Source organism: Oryctolagus cuniculus, chromosome 3 (assembly GCF_051225735.1).
Source record: "Oryctolagus cuniculus isolate XC-2025 breed Fujian yellow rabbit chromosome 3, ASM5122573v1, whole genome shotgun sequence".
Taxonomy (NCBI): Eukaryota; Metazoa; Chordata; class Mammalia; order Lagomorpha; family Leporidae; genus Oryctolagus; species Oryctolagus cuniculus.
The window spans coordinates 184,751,402-184,765,534 of record NC_142869.1 but is presented as its reverse complement, the minus strand read 5'-3'; the positions used below and the strand labels follow the sequence as shown (position 1 = coordinate 184,765,534).

Genomic DNA, 14,133 nt, shown 5'->3' with positions numbered 1-14,133 from the left:
ACCTGGAGGAAGCTCCTGGCTCCTGGCTTCGGATTGGCTCAGCTCTGGCCATTGAGGCCATTTGGAGAGGATGGAAGACCTCTGTCTCCACCCCCCCCCCCCCGCCCCGTAACTCTTTCAAGTAAATAAATAAATCTAAAAAATAAAAAAAGGGGGGGGTGACTAAATCCGGGGCCGGCACTGTGGTATAATGGGTAAGGCTGCCACCTGCAGTGCCAGCATCCCATGTGGGTGCTGGCTTGAGCCCCAGCTGCTCTATTTCCAATCCAGCTCTCTGCTATGGCCTGAGAAAGCAGTAGAAAATGGCTCAAGTCCTTGGGCCCCTGCACCCATGTAGGAGACCGGAAGAAGCTCCTGGCTCCTGGCTTCAGATCAGCTCAGCTCAGGTGGTTGCAGCCATCTGGGGAGTGAACCAGAGGATGGAGGACCTCTCTCTCTCTCTCTCTCTCTCTGCCTCTGCCTCTGCCTCTCTATAACTCTGCCTTTCAAATAAATAAATAAATCTTTAAAAAAAAAAAAAGAAGAAGAAGAAGAAGATCTAAACCCAGCTTCTTGGAGTTAAGGAGGAAGTACGTTCCAGTGCCCGGGAGGGAGTCAGCACCCAGGGTGGGCATGTACGTTCCAGTGCCCGGGAGGGAGTCAGCACCCAGGGTGGGCACGGTGGCAGAGCAGGGTGAGCCGCCATATGCAACACTGGCACCCCCACTGCAGTGCAGGTCCCACTCCGAGCCGGGCCGCTTCTGATCCAGGCCTGCGCACTCAGGATCTGCAGGTGAACAAGGCCCGCACGCCCCAGGCTGGGGCACTCGGCCGACAGCAGTCTCGGTGAGTGAGACGCAGCTGCCTTCCGGCTGGCAGCGCACCCCTGAGTGTCCTGGGGGACTGAGCACCAGCTAGGAAGTGCTGAGAAGATCAGCCTCCTCCAGCCTTCCGCCGTAGGGAGAGCCGTGGCATTGGCGCCCTGGGCAGCGGGGAGGAAGGCGCTGCTCACCGTGACGGGGTCCTCCAGAGGCGTGTCCATCTCGCTGAACCTCAGGTACACGTTTCCTCGGCACACGCGCCACAGCAGCCGCTTGAAGGAAGCCATCCTCTCCCTGGTTATCACGCCGGCCGTGAACCTGGGCGGTCAGAGGAGACATGGGCGTGGGGGGCGGCCAGGGAGGAGGCCCCTTCTCCCTGTGCACCAGGCCGAGACAGGGCCACCCCCACCTGCGCCCGCACCCAGCTTGCCCCGGCTCCCTGTGGACCTCTGTTTCCCTTGATATGTTCGGTTCTCCTAATCACGCCGATCAATACACCAGGTCCACTTGTTGGTAATAAGAGAGCGCTGGACACTCACTGCCGCGTTGTAACTAAACGGGGCCAACGAGCCACGGTGGCCTCTGGATTTTTACAGAAAACGCTAGGAGGGGTTCATGTGCTGGTTCCATGCATCCCTGGTTTCCTGTCATCCAGGTGCTTAGACAATGTGGCCCAAACATCTATCAGCCTCAAAATGGCGACTTTCACTGGCATTACTCTGAACGTACGCCGACCCGCGTTAATTTCTGATCAAACGTTTTCACAATTGTCACTCGGCTTCTCAAATCCAGCACCTGCGCTGTTACTGCGTGGCGGCGCACACTCTCGGGAAGAGGTTCTTCTGGGGCCATTTGCTCACTCATTCATTCACTCATTCATTCATTCTCACAAACACCCGGGGACCCTAGCACAGGCCCCGCAGCAAGCAGAGACCCAGCACACAGAACTCCGCACACACAGCGCCACCAACCCCAGCTTCCCAGCCACGTGGGCAGGCACGGCTCTCAACTCCAGCAGCCCGGACGTGTCCTCCGTAAAGAAATCTTCAGCCAGGTTGGTTTCCGTCTGAAAGCCAAAGCGGTGCCGTCCCTCAGTGTAATCAGGGCACCCACCTGCAGCCCCACGCCCCAGGCTTCCTCTGCCTTCCTGAACGTTTAATCAGAATTGGGGTGCAGACTGCCCCTTGCCAGCACAGAACGCGGCCCCGTCTCCCCGCCCAGACCCCACGTCTGCCACACCAACTGCTCTGCCGCGCTCCAACGCCCCGGTCTTTGGCCTGCGTCTCAGCCTGCGTGGCCGCTGTCGTGCAGGCTCCAGCCCCTCACCACTGGCCTCCCCGTGGCACAGACACAGAGCAAAACAGACACTTGAGGGCCCGTAAATAGCCAGCCCGCCCGCAGCCACCTCGAAGAAGTCCTGGGTTTTCTTCAGGAGGTATTTGAGTTCCGTCAGCTCCAGGAGGCTTCTTCTCAGAGCCTGCTGGTTCTGGTTGGCTTCCTGCAGCTCCGCTTCCAGCTTCTCCAGAACGGTCTGCGCGGGAGGGAAGACCGGGGAGCCTGGTGGGAAGCGCCGGGACCGCCCACCACCCTCGACCCCGCCACCGAGCGAGAGCCAGAGAAGCCTTCAGGGCGTCGAAGGCCAGCCAGGGGCTCCCTGTGCTTGGAGAGTGAGCAGGCACCACACAGCGCTGACTGGGGTTCCACCAGCAAATGCGCCAGAGAGGTTGGAAGACGCCTGGGGGGCAGGAAGGCAGGAGCTCCATGAAAGAGTCCATGCATCCTGGCCTGGCATTCCACGCCCCCACTTCACAGGGAAGGTAAAGTAAAGCCGCCTCCGACACACCGTAACCACGGATAAAGCATGGGAGGGACCTGGCATCACTGGTAACCACAGCCAGCTCTAGGTGGGGGCCTGGAGAAAGGCAAACACGGGAGGCAAGACCAGACCACACCTCCTACCGCCCTTCTGGAATGAGCCTGGGGAAGAGCCGGCTCAGGGTCAGCACTGTGCGGCAGCAGGTCAGGTCCAGTGTCACAGGTGGGAGGGCTGTTCAGGTCTCAGCTGCCCTGCTTCCAATTGGCTGCCAGCTAACGAGCCTGGGGGCTGGCGGCCTGGGCCACTGCCTCCCCGTGGAGCCCCAGGTGCAGCTCCTGGCTCCTCCTGGCTTCTGCCTGGCCCAGACCTGGCTGTTATGGCCACTGGGGGCATGAACCGGTACATGAAAGATTTCTCTCTCTCTGTCTCTCCCTTTCTGATGAGAAATAAATAAATCTTTAAAAAAAGAATAGGCTCTATAATGAATTCTAATAGCAAGAAAAATCACCAGAACACAAAATCAACTGGTTGAAATTGCTTCTTACAAAAGAGTCTGAAAAGGACTTAGTTTTAGAATGTCCAGAGAGATAAATGAAGGTGTTACTTCTACTGGGAAAAAAAAAAAAAAAAAAAACAAGATATTATTAAACAAACATACCCCATAATAAAAGACATAATAAAAGAACAGGTAAACATAAAATAGAACTATTGAGACATCGTGAGAATGAAAGACGGCCAGGTGGATAGATCGGTTCTGTCCTGTACACAACTCCTGAAAGCAATGCTGAGATTCAAGGAATCATTTAAAAACATGCAAGATCATTCACTCAAATGCCCATCAGCAGTGCAATGCATAAAATGTGCCGTGTTCAACAGAGAGAGCACAGCCCAGCAGTGAGAACGAGTCAGCCCCAGAGACACGACAGAGCACAGGGCCTCTGAAAGCAGAATGATGGAGAGAACGGCAGGGAGCAGAGGAGTCACCGTGCGGCTCCACGTGGTCACTTAGGAGACCAGACCGACTGCAGTAAATCCAGGAGAGCGAGGAGCGGCAGACGCGGGCCAGGGGCGGCAGGGGCCCCGGCGCCTCAAGGGCAGCCCCGCGGCGCTTTCTCTTCCGTGGGGAGGCAGAGGTTGCTGTGTCTTGATTCCTTACACGTGCACATATTTATAGAATTCTACTACATCAATTCAGCACTTAGTAAAAATTACAAATAAATCCACAAGCAAACATTGTAGTAAGACTACAGAACAAAGACAAAAGTCCACAAAGGAACCCACAGAGGAACGCGCATGGGACCAGCAGATTTCCTAAGGGAGATGCACCAAGCGTGTGTGCTGACATGCTAATGAACACCGACTGGCTGCGTGTCCGTGTCCACAGCTTTCACACCAAGAGAAGGCAGCAAGGGTCAGGACCGCACAGACACCGGGAAGGGGGCGGGTGCAGAGCCGGAAGCCAGCAATCAGTCAGCACAGCAAGTGCAACGGGATCCGGGTCTCCTCTTACAAAAGAGCGGATCCCAGATTTTAAAAAATCCATCTCAGAGATTCCCCTGCCAAAGAGATAACACAAAACAATAAAAAAGGATAACGGGGCACGTGCTAGCCCTCCTCCATCTGCCCAAAAGCTTGTAATGTCAGACAGAGAATGGTGAAACCTGGATTGTGTACGCCTTGGCAGAGTCAGAGAAGGATTTATAGAATAGAGAATTAGGGGCTGGTGCTGTGGTGTAGCCGGTAAAGCTGCTGCCTGCGGTGCCAGCATCCCATATGGACGCCGGTTCAAATCCTGGCTGCTCCTCTTCCAATCCAGCTCTCCGCTATGGCCTGGGAAAGCAGTGGAAGATGGCCCAAGTTCCTGGGCCCCGGCACCTGTGTGGGAGACCTGGAGGAAGCTCCTGGCCCCTGACCTTGGATCGGCTCAGCCCTGGCCATTGCAGCCAAGTAGGGAGTGAACCAGCGGATGGAAGACCTCTCTCTGTCTCTCCTTCTCTCTCTGTAACTCTTTCAAATAAATAACCAGAGAATTGAATCAATCAACCCATGCTAAATCCAGCTGGATGAATGGTATTTTTAAGTTACTATCCAAAACACACAGGGAACTTCAAAAAGTTCATGGAAAATAGAACTAAAATTATGAGTGTACTTTGGTGCAAAAGTAATTTTGAAATCCATGCATAGGAGTGGGTATGGGGCCTGGAAGTCACAACACTGTTAAGATGCCTGCATCTCACATGTGGGTGCCTGGTTTGGGTGCCTGCTTCCGGCTCCTCCCTCCAGCTCCCTGCTGCTTCACACCTGGGAGGCAGCAGCGGTGGCTCAAGCACCCGAGTCCTTGCCGCCACATGGGCCTCTGCAGCCTTGGCCCTGGTGTGAACCAGTGGATAGGGGCGCTCTGTCTGTCTGTCTGTGCCTCTCAAATAAATGAAATGTGAAATCTAGGCATAGCTTTTTCATAATTTGCATTTTATATCTATTATGAAAAAATCTGTTGCACCAAAACATTTTTCACATCAAAATAAACTCACACTTTTAATTCCATTTTCCCACAAACCGTTTGAAGTCCCGCCATATGGCTCTTTCTATCTGGAACTAAACACACACGCTACCTCCTTAGCAAAATCAAGAAGGCCCCACCTTGCCAAGCTTCGTTGTAAGAGGAAGCGGGATGCCCGCAGTTGCTATGACAGCCCATCGAAATGCTCCTCTTTGCACCCACCCAGTGTGCGAGGCTGGGTCCTCCCACACATCGGTGCGCAGGCGACTGGGGTCTCACAGTTGTACACTGACAGCTGCACAGACCTCAAGGCTCTGAGACGCCTTCAGACCGACGAGCCAGCGAGAAGGAGCCCCCGACCAGGGGAAAGCTCTGCTCGAGGACGCCTGCCCCTTCCTCCCTGAGAGCGAAGTGTCCCCAGGTCCTCGCTGGCCTCGCTCTGCCTCTTTGGTTTCCTCTCACTTCCACCCCCACCACGTGCTCCTGGTGCGCTGGGCAAAGTTCATGGCTCCACGTGGCACCGTGCACAGGCAGACGGGAAGGAAGCAGACAGAAGGGAAGAACTAGGCACGGCCCTCCCCAGCCACAGCGTCCTTGGCTAAAGGGAACGGCCACCTTCCCCCGGTGACCACAGGAGCCAGGCTGACGAGAGGCCTCCACCTACAGAGGACTTGGGCCCTTAATCGTTTCCAACCGGCCAACGACCAGGAAGCGGCCCCTCGTGCCTGTCTTTGGCCTGCTCAGTGGCACCGTTCGTGGGCGAGCCTTCGCAGCCCGTGAGAATCTCGCACCCGTGGGATGAGCCACGTGTGCTGAGACGAGAGAACAGCTCGCCCCTGAGACAGGCTCACTGGGATTGTCCTGCGGTGCTGACGTGGACAGTCGGGTTGGTCTGCGTCTGGGCTTGGCCGGCCAGCAGTGTGCAGAGCCCCTGGGAGCCGGCGGGCTCCGGGGCTGTTCTTGGCTGGGGGAGCCAGGGCAGCGCTTACCTCCAAGGTAATCATCTCCCTCGGGAGAGGGGTCTGCGGGTACTTCTCAGGCAGCTGAATGGCAATCTCGTTCTGCATCTCGTCTTCCAGGAACCCTAGGGATGGGAGCCCACAGAGCGCACAGGCGACTGTGGTTTCTCACGACCACGAAGCCGGCTGGGCGCGGCAGGTGCCTCTCGGCCAGCTCAGCCCACGGAACTTTCCCTGGACCTGCTGCAGCTGGGGGCCACCCCAACCCCCCTCGGGGCCACCCCCAAGATCATCACAGACGGCCGCGTTAGCTAATGAAGGCCTGGGAACGATTCCCCACGCGGGAGAGAAAGGAGAAGCTGACTCACGGAGGATTCTCTCCAGCGACTCGCACCTTCTCACTTCATTCACAAACTTCCTTTGGAAGCCGCTCACGTTCGCGTTTAACTGCGGGATTGGGGGGCACAGGAGGCGTTGGGGCGACAGCTGCAGGTGCACTGTCTTTGGTTATTGCATAATCTTTTTAATGCTGGAGCTGTCTTTGGGTTAGACATTCCCATAGAGGTCAGACAGGTGAGTTCCAGGCAAAACACACCCGGTTTCCCACTCAACCCCCAGATGCCTCCGGGCTGCTCCTATTTCCGTGTGCGTGTGTGCACATGTGTGTGAGCGCATGTGTGTGTGTGCGTGTGTGTGCGTCCCTGTTCTCCTTCTCCCTGTCACTTTGCCTTTCAAACACATGAAATTAATCTTTAGAAAAATAATAAAACAAACTCCCCCTGGGAAGCGATACCCCAATGTCACGTGCACAGACGGCCTGTCCCCAGAATATCAGCTGGACTGTGGACTCCAGAATACTTTGTCCCCAGTCTGACCGTCAGAGAAAATAGGTCTCTGTGTTCAGAAGAATGGATGGACAGCCACACGCCCACTGGCTCACAGATCCCAGGCAGGAAATAAAGTAGAGTGACGCGTGACATGTGCCGACTGCTTTAGGGTTTGGAGACATCCCTGTAGGAGGACGAGGAGCGAGGGGCTTTTCCAGAATCCCCATTAATCCCGGCTAGGAGGGCCAGTGCCGCGGAATCGCACCCATTCCGGCTCCAAGCGCCTCTCTGCAGACTGCACCGTGAACGAGTTACCTCCTTCCGCCCCTGCTCCCCCCATCTCCAGAGTGCGGGCTTACGTCTTTGAACTGGACCAAGCCCAGCTCTCCGAGCTCAGCGACGCAGCAGTAGGCAGCCTCCACCTGCAGGAAGAGCTGTGACAGACACATCTGCTCGCTCCGGAACACCGACGCCATGCTGGCCCAGCCTTGGCCTGCAGCAGGAAGAAACACGACACGTAAGCCGAGAAATACGGGGAAACCTCAGGATGAAACCTCTGTAGTTAAATTAAAACACGACAGGGAGAAAATCCAACAGCAATGACTCCTGACGTAAAATGTAAACAAAAGGAAGACCACACTTTGTACCCTGCCGTGTTGACAAGAGACTTAGAATTATCCGTGGCGGTGTGGAGGCTGTGAGGAGGCCGGCCCTATCATACACTTGTTAAAGTGCAGATGTCGCATACCTTTTACAGAGAGCAGTTGCTAGCATCTATCACATTTTAGATCACCCACACCCGTGACCCAAGATTCGCACTGCTGTTGATCCAGAGAAACCCAGGTATGTACAGAAAAGCAGAGATGCAGAGATGCGTCTGATGCCACTGGCTCTCCCAGTTCTGACAAGCGGCTCTACCCTAGATGTCCATCAAGAGGGCAACGATTAAATCACCTGTGACAGCCATGTGCAGCCAGCAGGACTGAGACACACTTGGTGTCCGCTCTCTGGACGGACACTGAGCTAACGGAGAAGTCCTGGGTCAGTGCAGCGCACCTGCTAGTCACACAGTCACAGGCAGGCACGGGCCCTCCGACTCCCAGAGGGGTCCCAGGTACACAGACTCAGGGACGAGGGCAGGCTGAGCGCTCCGATCTGAACGTCTGAAACCGGAGTCGCAGACAACACTCGGAACCTTGGGGGAAGTTACCTTCAGACCACGCACAGGAGATAAACGTGGCCCAGAAAGGAATTTCGGGTCCGCCCATCCCCGGAATATCTCACTGTGTGTATGTAAGCATTCCAAAATCTGGGAAGATCCAAAATCCAGAATACCTCTGTTCCCAAGATGAAGGATATCCCACCCGGAGGAGAAACAGTCCAAGACACCCAGCAGAGTCTAACTGTGAAGCAAGCAGCGGCAAAGCCGGGGGTCAGAGTCTGGTCCCCCTGAACGGAGCTCGTGCTCAGGAGGGCCCAGGTCGTGCTCAGAAGGAGGCCCAGGTCCTGCTCAGAAGGAGGCCCAGGTCGTGCCCAGAAGGAGGCCCAGGTCCTGCTCAGAAGGAGGCCCAGGTCGTGCTCAGAAGGAGGCCCAGGTCCTGCTCAGAAGGAGGCCCAGGTCATCCTCAGAAGGAGGCCCAGGTCCTGCTCAGAAGGAGGCCCAGGGCCGGCGCCGCGGCTCACTAGGCTAATCCTCCGCCTAGCGGCGCCGGCACACCGGGTTCTAGTCCCGGTCGGGGCGCCGGATTCTGTCCCGGTTGCCCCTCTTCCAGGCCAGCCCTCTGCTGTGGCCAGGGAGTGCAGTGGAGGATGGCCCAAGTGCTTGGGCCCTGCACCCCATGGGAGACCAGGAGAAGCACCTGGCTCCTGGCTCCTGCCATCGGATCAGCGCGGAGGGTGAACCAACGGCAAAGGAAGACCTTTCTCTCTGTCTCACTGTCCACTCTGCCTGTAAAAAAAAAAAAAAAGAAGAAGAAGAAGGAGGCCCAGGTCGTGCTCAGAAGGAGGCCCAGGTCGTGCTCAGAAGGAGGCCCAGGTCCTGCCCAGAAGGAGGGCCCAGGTCCTGCCCAGAAGGAGGCCCAGGTCGGGAGCGCCCTGAGGGAGAAAACGCACTCTCAGCTCTGGGCGGGGCGACCAGCAGTCACCGCCTCCAGGCCCTCTCCCAGGCGCTGGGGGAAAGTGCACACGCCTTCCCACGCTCAGCCAGAGACCCTGCGAAAACACGAGGAAGTGGGGGCCGCAGAACCCATTCCAGGGAAAAAGTCCTCGGGATCCGCCCCCGCGGCCAGCCCAGATGGCTGCCCCCGAGGCAGCCTCTGGAAGGCCAGGCCTCCACGGACTTCATTTTCAACTGATTTACCAGACACTGTGCCTGCCCGCTGACCCTCGAAAGCCATTGAGCTGCCAAGAAAAGGCGGCAGCGTGTGGCCTCTGCCTCCTCCAGTTCTCACCTCCCTCCACACTGCTCTCCCAGGAAAGCTGCGTCTCTGCCCCCACTTCCCTCTGGGCTGGAACCTCCCCACCGGCCCTGCCGCTCCTCCAGCCCAGGGTCAGCTTCCTCCTCCTCCAGAAGCCTTCCCTGACCGCCAGCTGCACCCCGGTGGCTCAGAGCTCCTCCTGTGCGTTGCCGGGACTGTACTCACTCGCAGCTGCTTGTTAAATGAACGCATTCCACATTAGCCGGCGAGATCGGGAGGTTAAAGCCACGCCGGCTCGCACCCAGCACCGTTTAGCTCAACGTGGAGCACGGAGATGCTCAGCGAACAGTTCCCCGCTGCCTGGGAACCGCAGCGTCCCTCCCTCCAGAGGTGCACGGTCTGGCCCGAAGGAGGCGGAAAAGAGCCCCTGGACGCCCGCTCCAGGCAGACCGAAAAGCACAGCACAAAGATCGCCTCACCCTCACGTCCACCGAGCTGGTCCTGGATGCGGGTCTGGAGCTGGCCCAGGCGCTGGGGCTCCGGAGCGGCTGCCTCTGCCCAAAGCACCAAGCCGGGACGCCTGGCTTGCAAGCCTGTGGCCTGCGAGGCCCGGAGGAGGCAGTGGGGGGGACAGCCTCCCTGGGGAAGGGCCCCTCCTCCTCCCTCCCGGCGCCTTGTCCTCCCCAGGCAGCTGTGTTGTATCAACACCGGCCTGGCCAGCTGCAGGTGATGACAAACCAGCCCCACCGGCCCCACCTGTGCCCTCTGCTGTGACCTTGAGCCCCGGCCAGGACGCAGTGGTTTTGCCTCTCACTTAGCGGAGGGCTGGGGCCTTCGGAAGTCTCCGGGGACAGCGTTCTAGTGTGCCTACTGATCAAACCAAGCACACCTTTACACTCCAGACAGGAAGCACAGGAAAAGCACTCCGTAGAAGAAAGTCACACTCACCATCCCACCAACCACTATTTTCAAAAAGCTCCATGTACTTCCAAAGACCAGAAAATCCTTCTCCTCCTCCCCTTCCTCCTCCTCCTCCTCCTCCTCTTTAAAAGATTCATTTATTTATTTATTTGAAAGTCAGAGTCACAGGGAGAGAGAGAGAGGCCTTCCATCTGCTGGTTCACTCCCCAGGTGCCTGCAAAGACCAGGGCTGAGCCAGGGGGAAGCCAGGAGCCAGGAGCTTCCTCCAGGTCTCCCATGTGAATGCAGGGGCCCAAGGACTTGGGCCTTCCTCTGCTGCTTTCCCAGGCCCATTAGCAGGGAGCTGGGTCAGAAACGGAGCAGCCAGGACTGGAAGAGGTGTCCACATGGGACGCCGGCCTCACAGGTGGTGGCTTAATTCTCTATGCCACAAGGCCGGCCCCAGCAATTTCTTCTATCAAACTCCCTGTCAGGGCTCAAATTTCCTGAGCTGTCTGAGATTTGCATTCGGCGCTTCAGGCGATTCCCGTGCTTGGGCAAACCAGAGCTGCTGCTTCCAAGAACCTGGAGCGCAGACCAGAGCTCAGGCTGGGGTGCAGCAGGGAGGAGCGGGGAGAGGCAGCCGGAGCGGCAGAGCAGGGCAGCTGGGGTCCCGGGGAGCAAGCCCTGGTCTGAGGGCCTGGACGGGGTCCCGGGGAGCGAGCCCTCCTCTGAGGCCCTGGACGGGGTCCCGGGGAGCGAGCCCTCCTCTGAGGCCCTGGCGGGGTCCCGGGGAGCGAGCCCTGGTCTGAGGGCCTGGAGCAGAGCTGCCGCTGGGGTTCCTGCAAGGCTGCGCTCGGCCACGCCACCCTTGCACCCGCGCAGAGGTGCCCACGAGCCCAGACTCCGGAGGCTGAACCCGGGCTGCTCAGAGCGAAGCCGGAAGGCGAGAACGGGAGGCTGGGCAAGCCGTGGCCGGGGGCGATGCTGCCCCCCCTTCTGAGGAGCCCCGGGCCCCTCCAGGGAGGGGCTCCCTCTTCTCTCCCTGCCCGCTGCCCCTCTCCTGTGTCTGTCCATCACGGGCGGAGCAGAGGGTCTCACACACCCAGGTGCCAGCCTCCACTGAGGAGCTACCAGGGCCATCCACGGGGACCTCTGCAAGCTCTCAAGCCCCAGGCCTCCGTGGTCTTCCCAGAGTGCAAAGCACGTTAGGCACTCGCTGAGAAAGCGGCAGCCCCGGGGAGGCTGCGAGAGGCCCGCACTCCCCTGGACCCCAGCCGGACCGGGAACCAGCGCACTGTCTGAAGGGCATTGGCGTGGCCCTGGCCTGACAGTCCCGCTCAGGAGGTGCAGCCTAAAAAACAAATTCAGGACGTAAACGAAACGTAAGTGCAACGTTGCCCACCACAGCACCTGGATCCCGTCACGCGCCGCCGGATCCTGTCCTGGGCCCCGAGGACGGCGCGGGAAGCCGGCGGCAAGGCCCTGCCCCTCCAGAGGCGGCGTCCACGTGGAAGAGGGAAGGTCGGGAGCAATAAATGAGCAGCACCGCGCAGCTTGGGGACAGCACGACTGCGGAGAGACGGGGAAGCCGGCACCTGGGGCCCTGGCCTTGAAGAAGGCCGCGCGGAGGGGTGCCCTGGGCTCTGCTCTTACTTCATCCGCTCCACGCTTGGTCGTGCAGCAGCCAGCAACAGCAACGCATCAAGGAAGGCCCAGGACCCAGGAAGGGACACGTGGAGCCGAGCGTCACGCTAATCCAGCCAGCTGCCACAGAGCCAGCCGGGGTCCTGCCCAGCCAGGCCAGCCAAGCCCGGGGCAGCCCTCCACCCTCACCCGGCTGGGACAAGGTGACACTCCCCAACCGCAGCGTCAGAGTGGCCGGAGCGGGGCTGGCACTGTGGCACAGGAGGCTCAGCCACCACGGGCGAGGCCAGCCGCTCATCAGAGTCCCAGCTGCTCTGCTTTCCATCCGGCTTCCTGCTCATGTGCCTGGGCAGGCAGTGGGTGATGGCCTGGGGGCTTGGCTTCCTGTCACCCCTGTGCGAGACCAGCATGCTGTCCTGGCTCCTGGCTCAGCTGGCCCAGACACGGCTGCTGCAGCCATTTGGGGAATGAACCAGAGGATGGAAGACATCCCTCCCCCCTCTGTCGCTCTCTGTTGCTTTCCCTTTCAAATAAATCAAAATAAATCAATCCTTTAACACTATACAAAGAGCAAGGAAGCTGAACCCCCAGCCTGACCCTATGGTGACACGCGCCCCTGTGTGGACCCCCACGGTGCCGTCAGAAGAGGCCCGACTGGACACCTCACTGCTGCCTGTCCGCAGTGAGCCCCCCAGGCCTGGAAGGTGGTGAGGGAGTCGGCACAGAGGCCACGTGGGGAGCAGTCCCGTGGGCTTTTGGCTCCTCCCAGGCTGGGGGGATCAGCTGAGGCCTAGAGACTGGAACAGTGGAGTGGAAGAAACCTCTGTGCCCGACCACGAGGCTTGCCATGCAGCTACCCGACCACAACAGGGGCACTGTGGGAAGGCAGGCGCAGAGAGGAGCGGCAGAGAACAGAGAACCAGAGCTGACCCGCCCATGTCCAGCCAGAGGTGACCCTCCCACGTCCAGCCAGAGGTGACCTGCCCACGTCCAGCCAGAGGTGACCCTCCCACATCCAGCCAGAGGTGACCACCCACGTCCATCCAGAGCTGACCCACCCATGTTCAGCCAGAGCTGACCCACCCACGTTCAGCCAGAGGTGACCCACCAAGTCCAGCCAGAGGTGACCTGCCCACGTCCAGCCAGAGGTGACCCTCCCACGTCCAGCCAGAGGTGACCACCCACGTCCATCCAGAGCTGACCCACCCATGTCCAGCCAGAGGTGACCCACCCACGTCCATCCAGAGCTGACCCACCCATGTCCAGCCAGAGCTGACCCACCCACGTTCAGCCAGAGGTGACCCACCCACGTCCAGCCAGAGGTGACCCACCCACGTCCAGCCAGAGGTGACCCACCCACGTCCATCCAGAGCTGACCCACCCACGTTCAGCCAGAGCTGGCCCACCCACGTTCAGCCAGAGGTGACCCACCAAGTCCAGCCAGAGGTGACCCGCCCACGTCCAGCCAGAGCTGGCCCACCCATGTCCAGCCAGAGCTGACCCGCCCACGTCCAGCCAGAGGTGAGACAGGAGGGAAAGGATCTCGGGGAGGCGGACGGACTTTTCAGCAAAGGGTGCCGGAGCACCTGTGAATTTTGGGCCCTAAGTCATGCAACAACCCAGATCTCACATCTGATACCAAAGTCAACTCAAGGGGGCCAGCGCTGTGGTGCAGCAGGTAAAGCTGCCACCTGCGACACTGGAGTCTCATCCGGGCACCAGTTCGTGTCCCAGCTGCTCCACTTCCATCCAGCTCTCTGCTGTGGCCTGGGAAAGCAGTGGAAGATGCCCCAAGTCCTTGGGCCCCTGCACCCATGTGGGAGACCCAGATGAACCTCCTGCTCCTGACTTTGGCCTGGCCCAGCCCTGGCCATTGTGGCCATCTGGGGGAGTGAACCAGTGATGGAAGACCTATCTCCCCCTCTCTAACTCTGTCTCTTTCTCTGCCTCTTCTTCTTTCTCTGTAACTCTGACTTTCAAATAAATAAATCTTTTTTAAAAAATTAACTAAAAATGAATCCTAGATCAAAAGTTTAAATATAAAACTATAAAGCTTCTAGAAGACAGAGAACATGTTCAAGATTTACTTGGCCAGCACCGCGGCTCACTAGGCTAATCTTCCGCCTTGCGGCGCCGGCACACCGGCTTCTAGTCCCGGTCAGGGCGCCGGATTCTGTCCCGGTTGCCCCTCTTCCAGTCCAGCTCTCTGCTGTGGCCCAGGAAGGCAGTAGAGGATGGCCCAAGTGCTTGGGCCCTGCACCCCATGG

At 58.7% G+C, this 14,133-nt stretch overlaps 1 protein-coding gene across 12 annotated transcripts in view; it reads right to left on the bottom strand.

The window, feature by feature from the left end:
- The window catches only part of ATP6V0A4 (ATPase H+ transporting V0 subunit a4), an 87,250-nt gene that overhangs the window by 41,988 nt on the left and 31,129 nt on the right, over positions 1-14,133 (bottom strand). For 3 of the 12 annotated variants that reach the window (XM_070071445.2, XM_089329666.1, XM_089329665.1), the window contains exons 1-7: positions 9,799-9,929; positions 7,262-7,395; positions 6,444-6,522; positions 6,106-6,200; positions 2,206-2,331; positions 1,772-1,866; positions 992-1,118 (exon numbers count right to left, since the gene is read on the bottom strand). In XM_070071445.2, the coding sequence (XP_069927546.2) occupies positions 992-1,118; positions 1,772-1,866; positions 2,206-2,331; positions 6,106-6,200; positions 6,444-6,522; positions 7,262-7,378 (639 nt within the window). In that variant the 5' untranslated portion in view covers positions 7,379-7,395; positions 9,799-9,929. The other 9 variants (XM_089329658.1, XM_051835637.3, XM_070071446.2 and 6 more) reach the window with 7 other exon arrangements.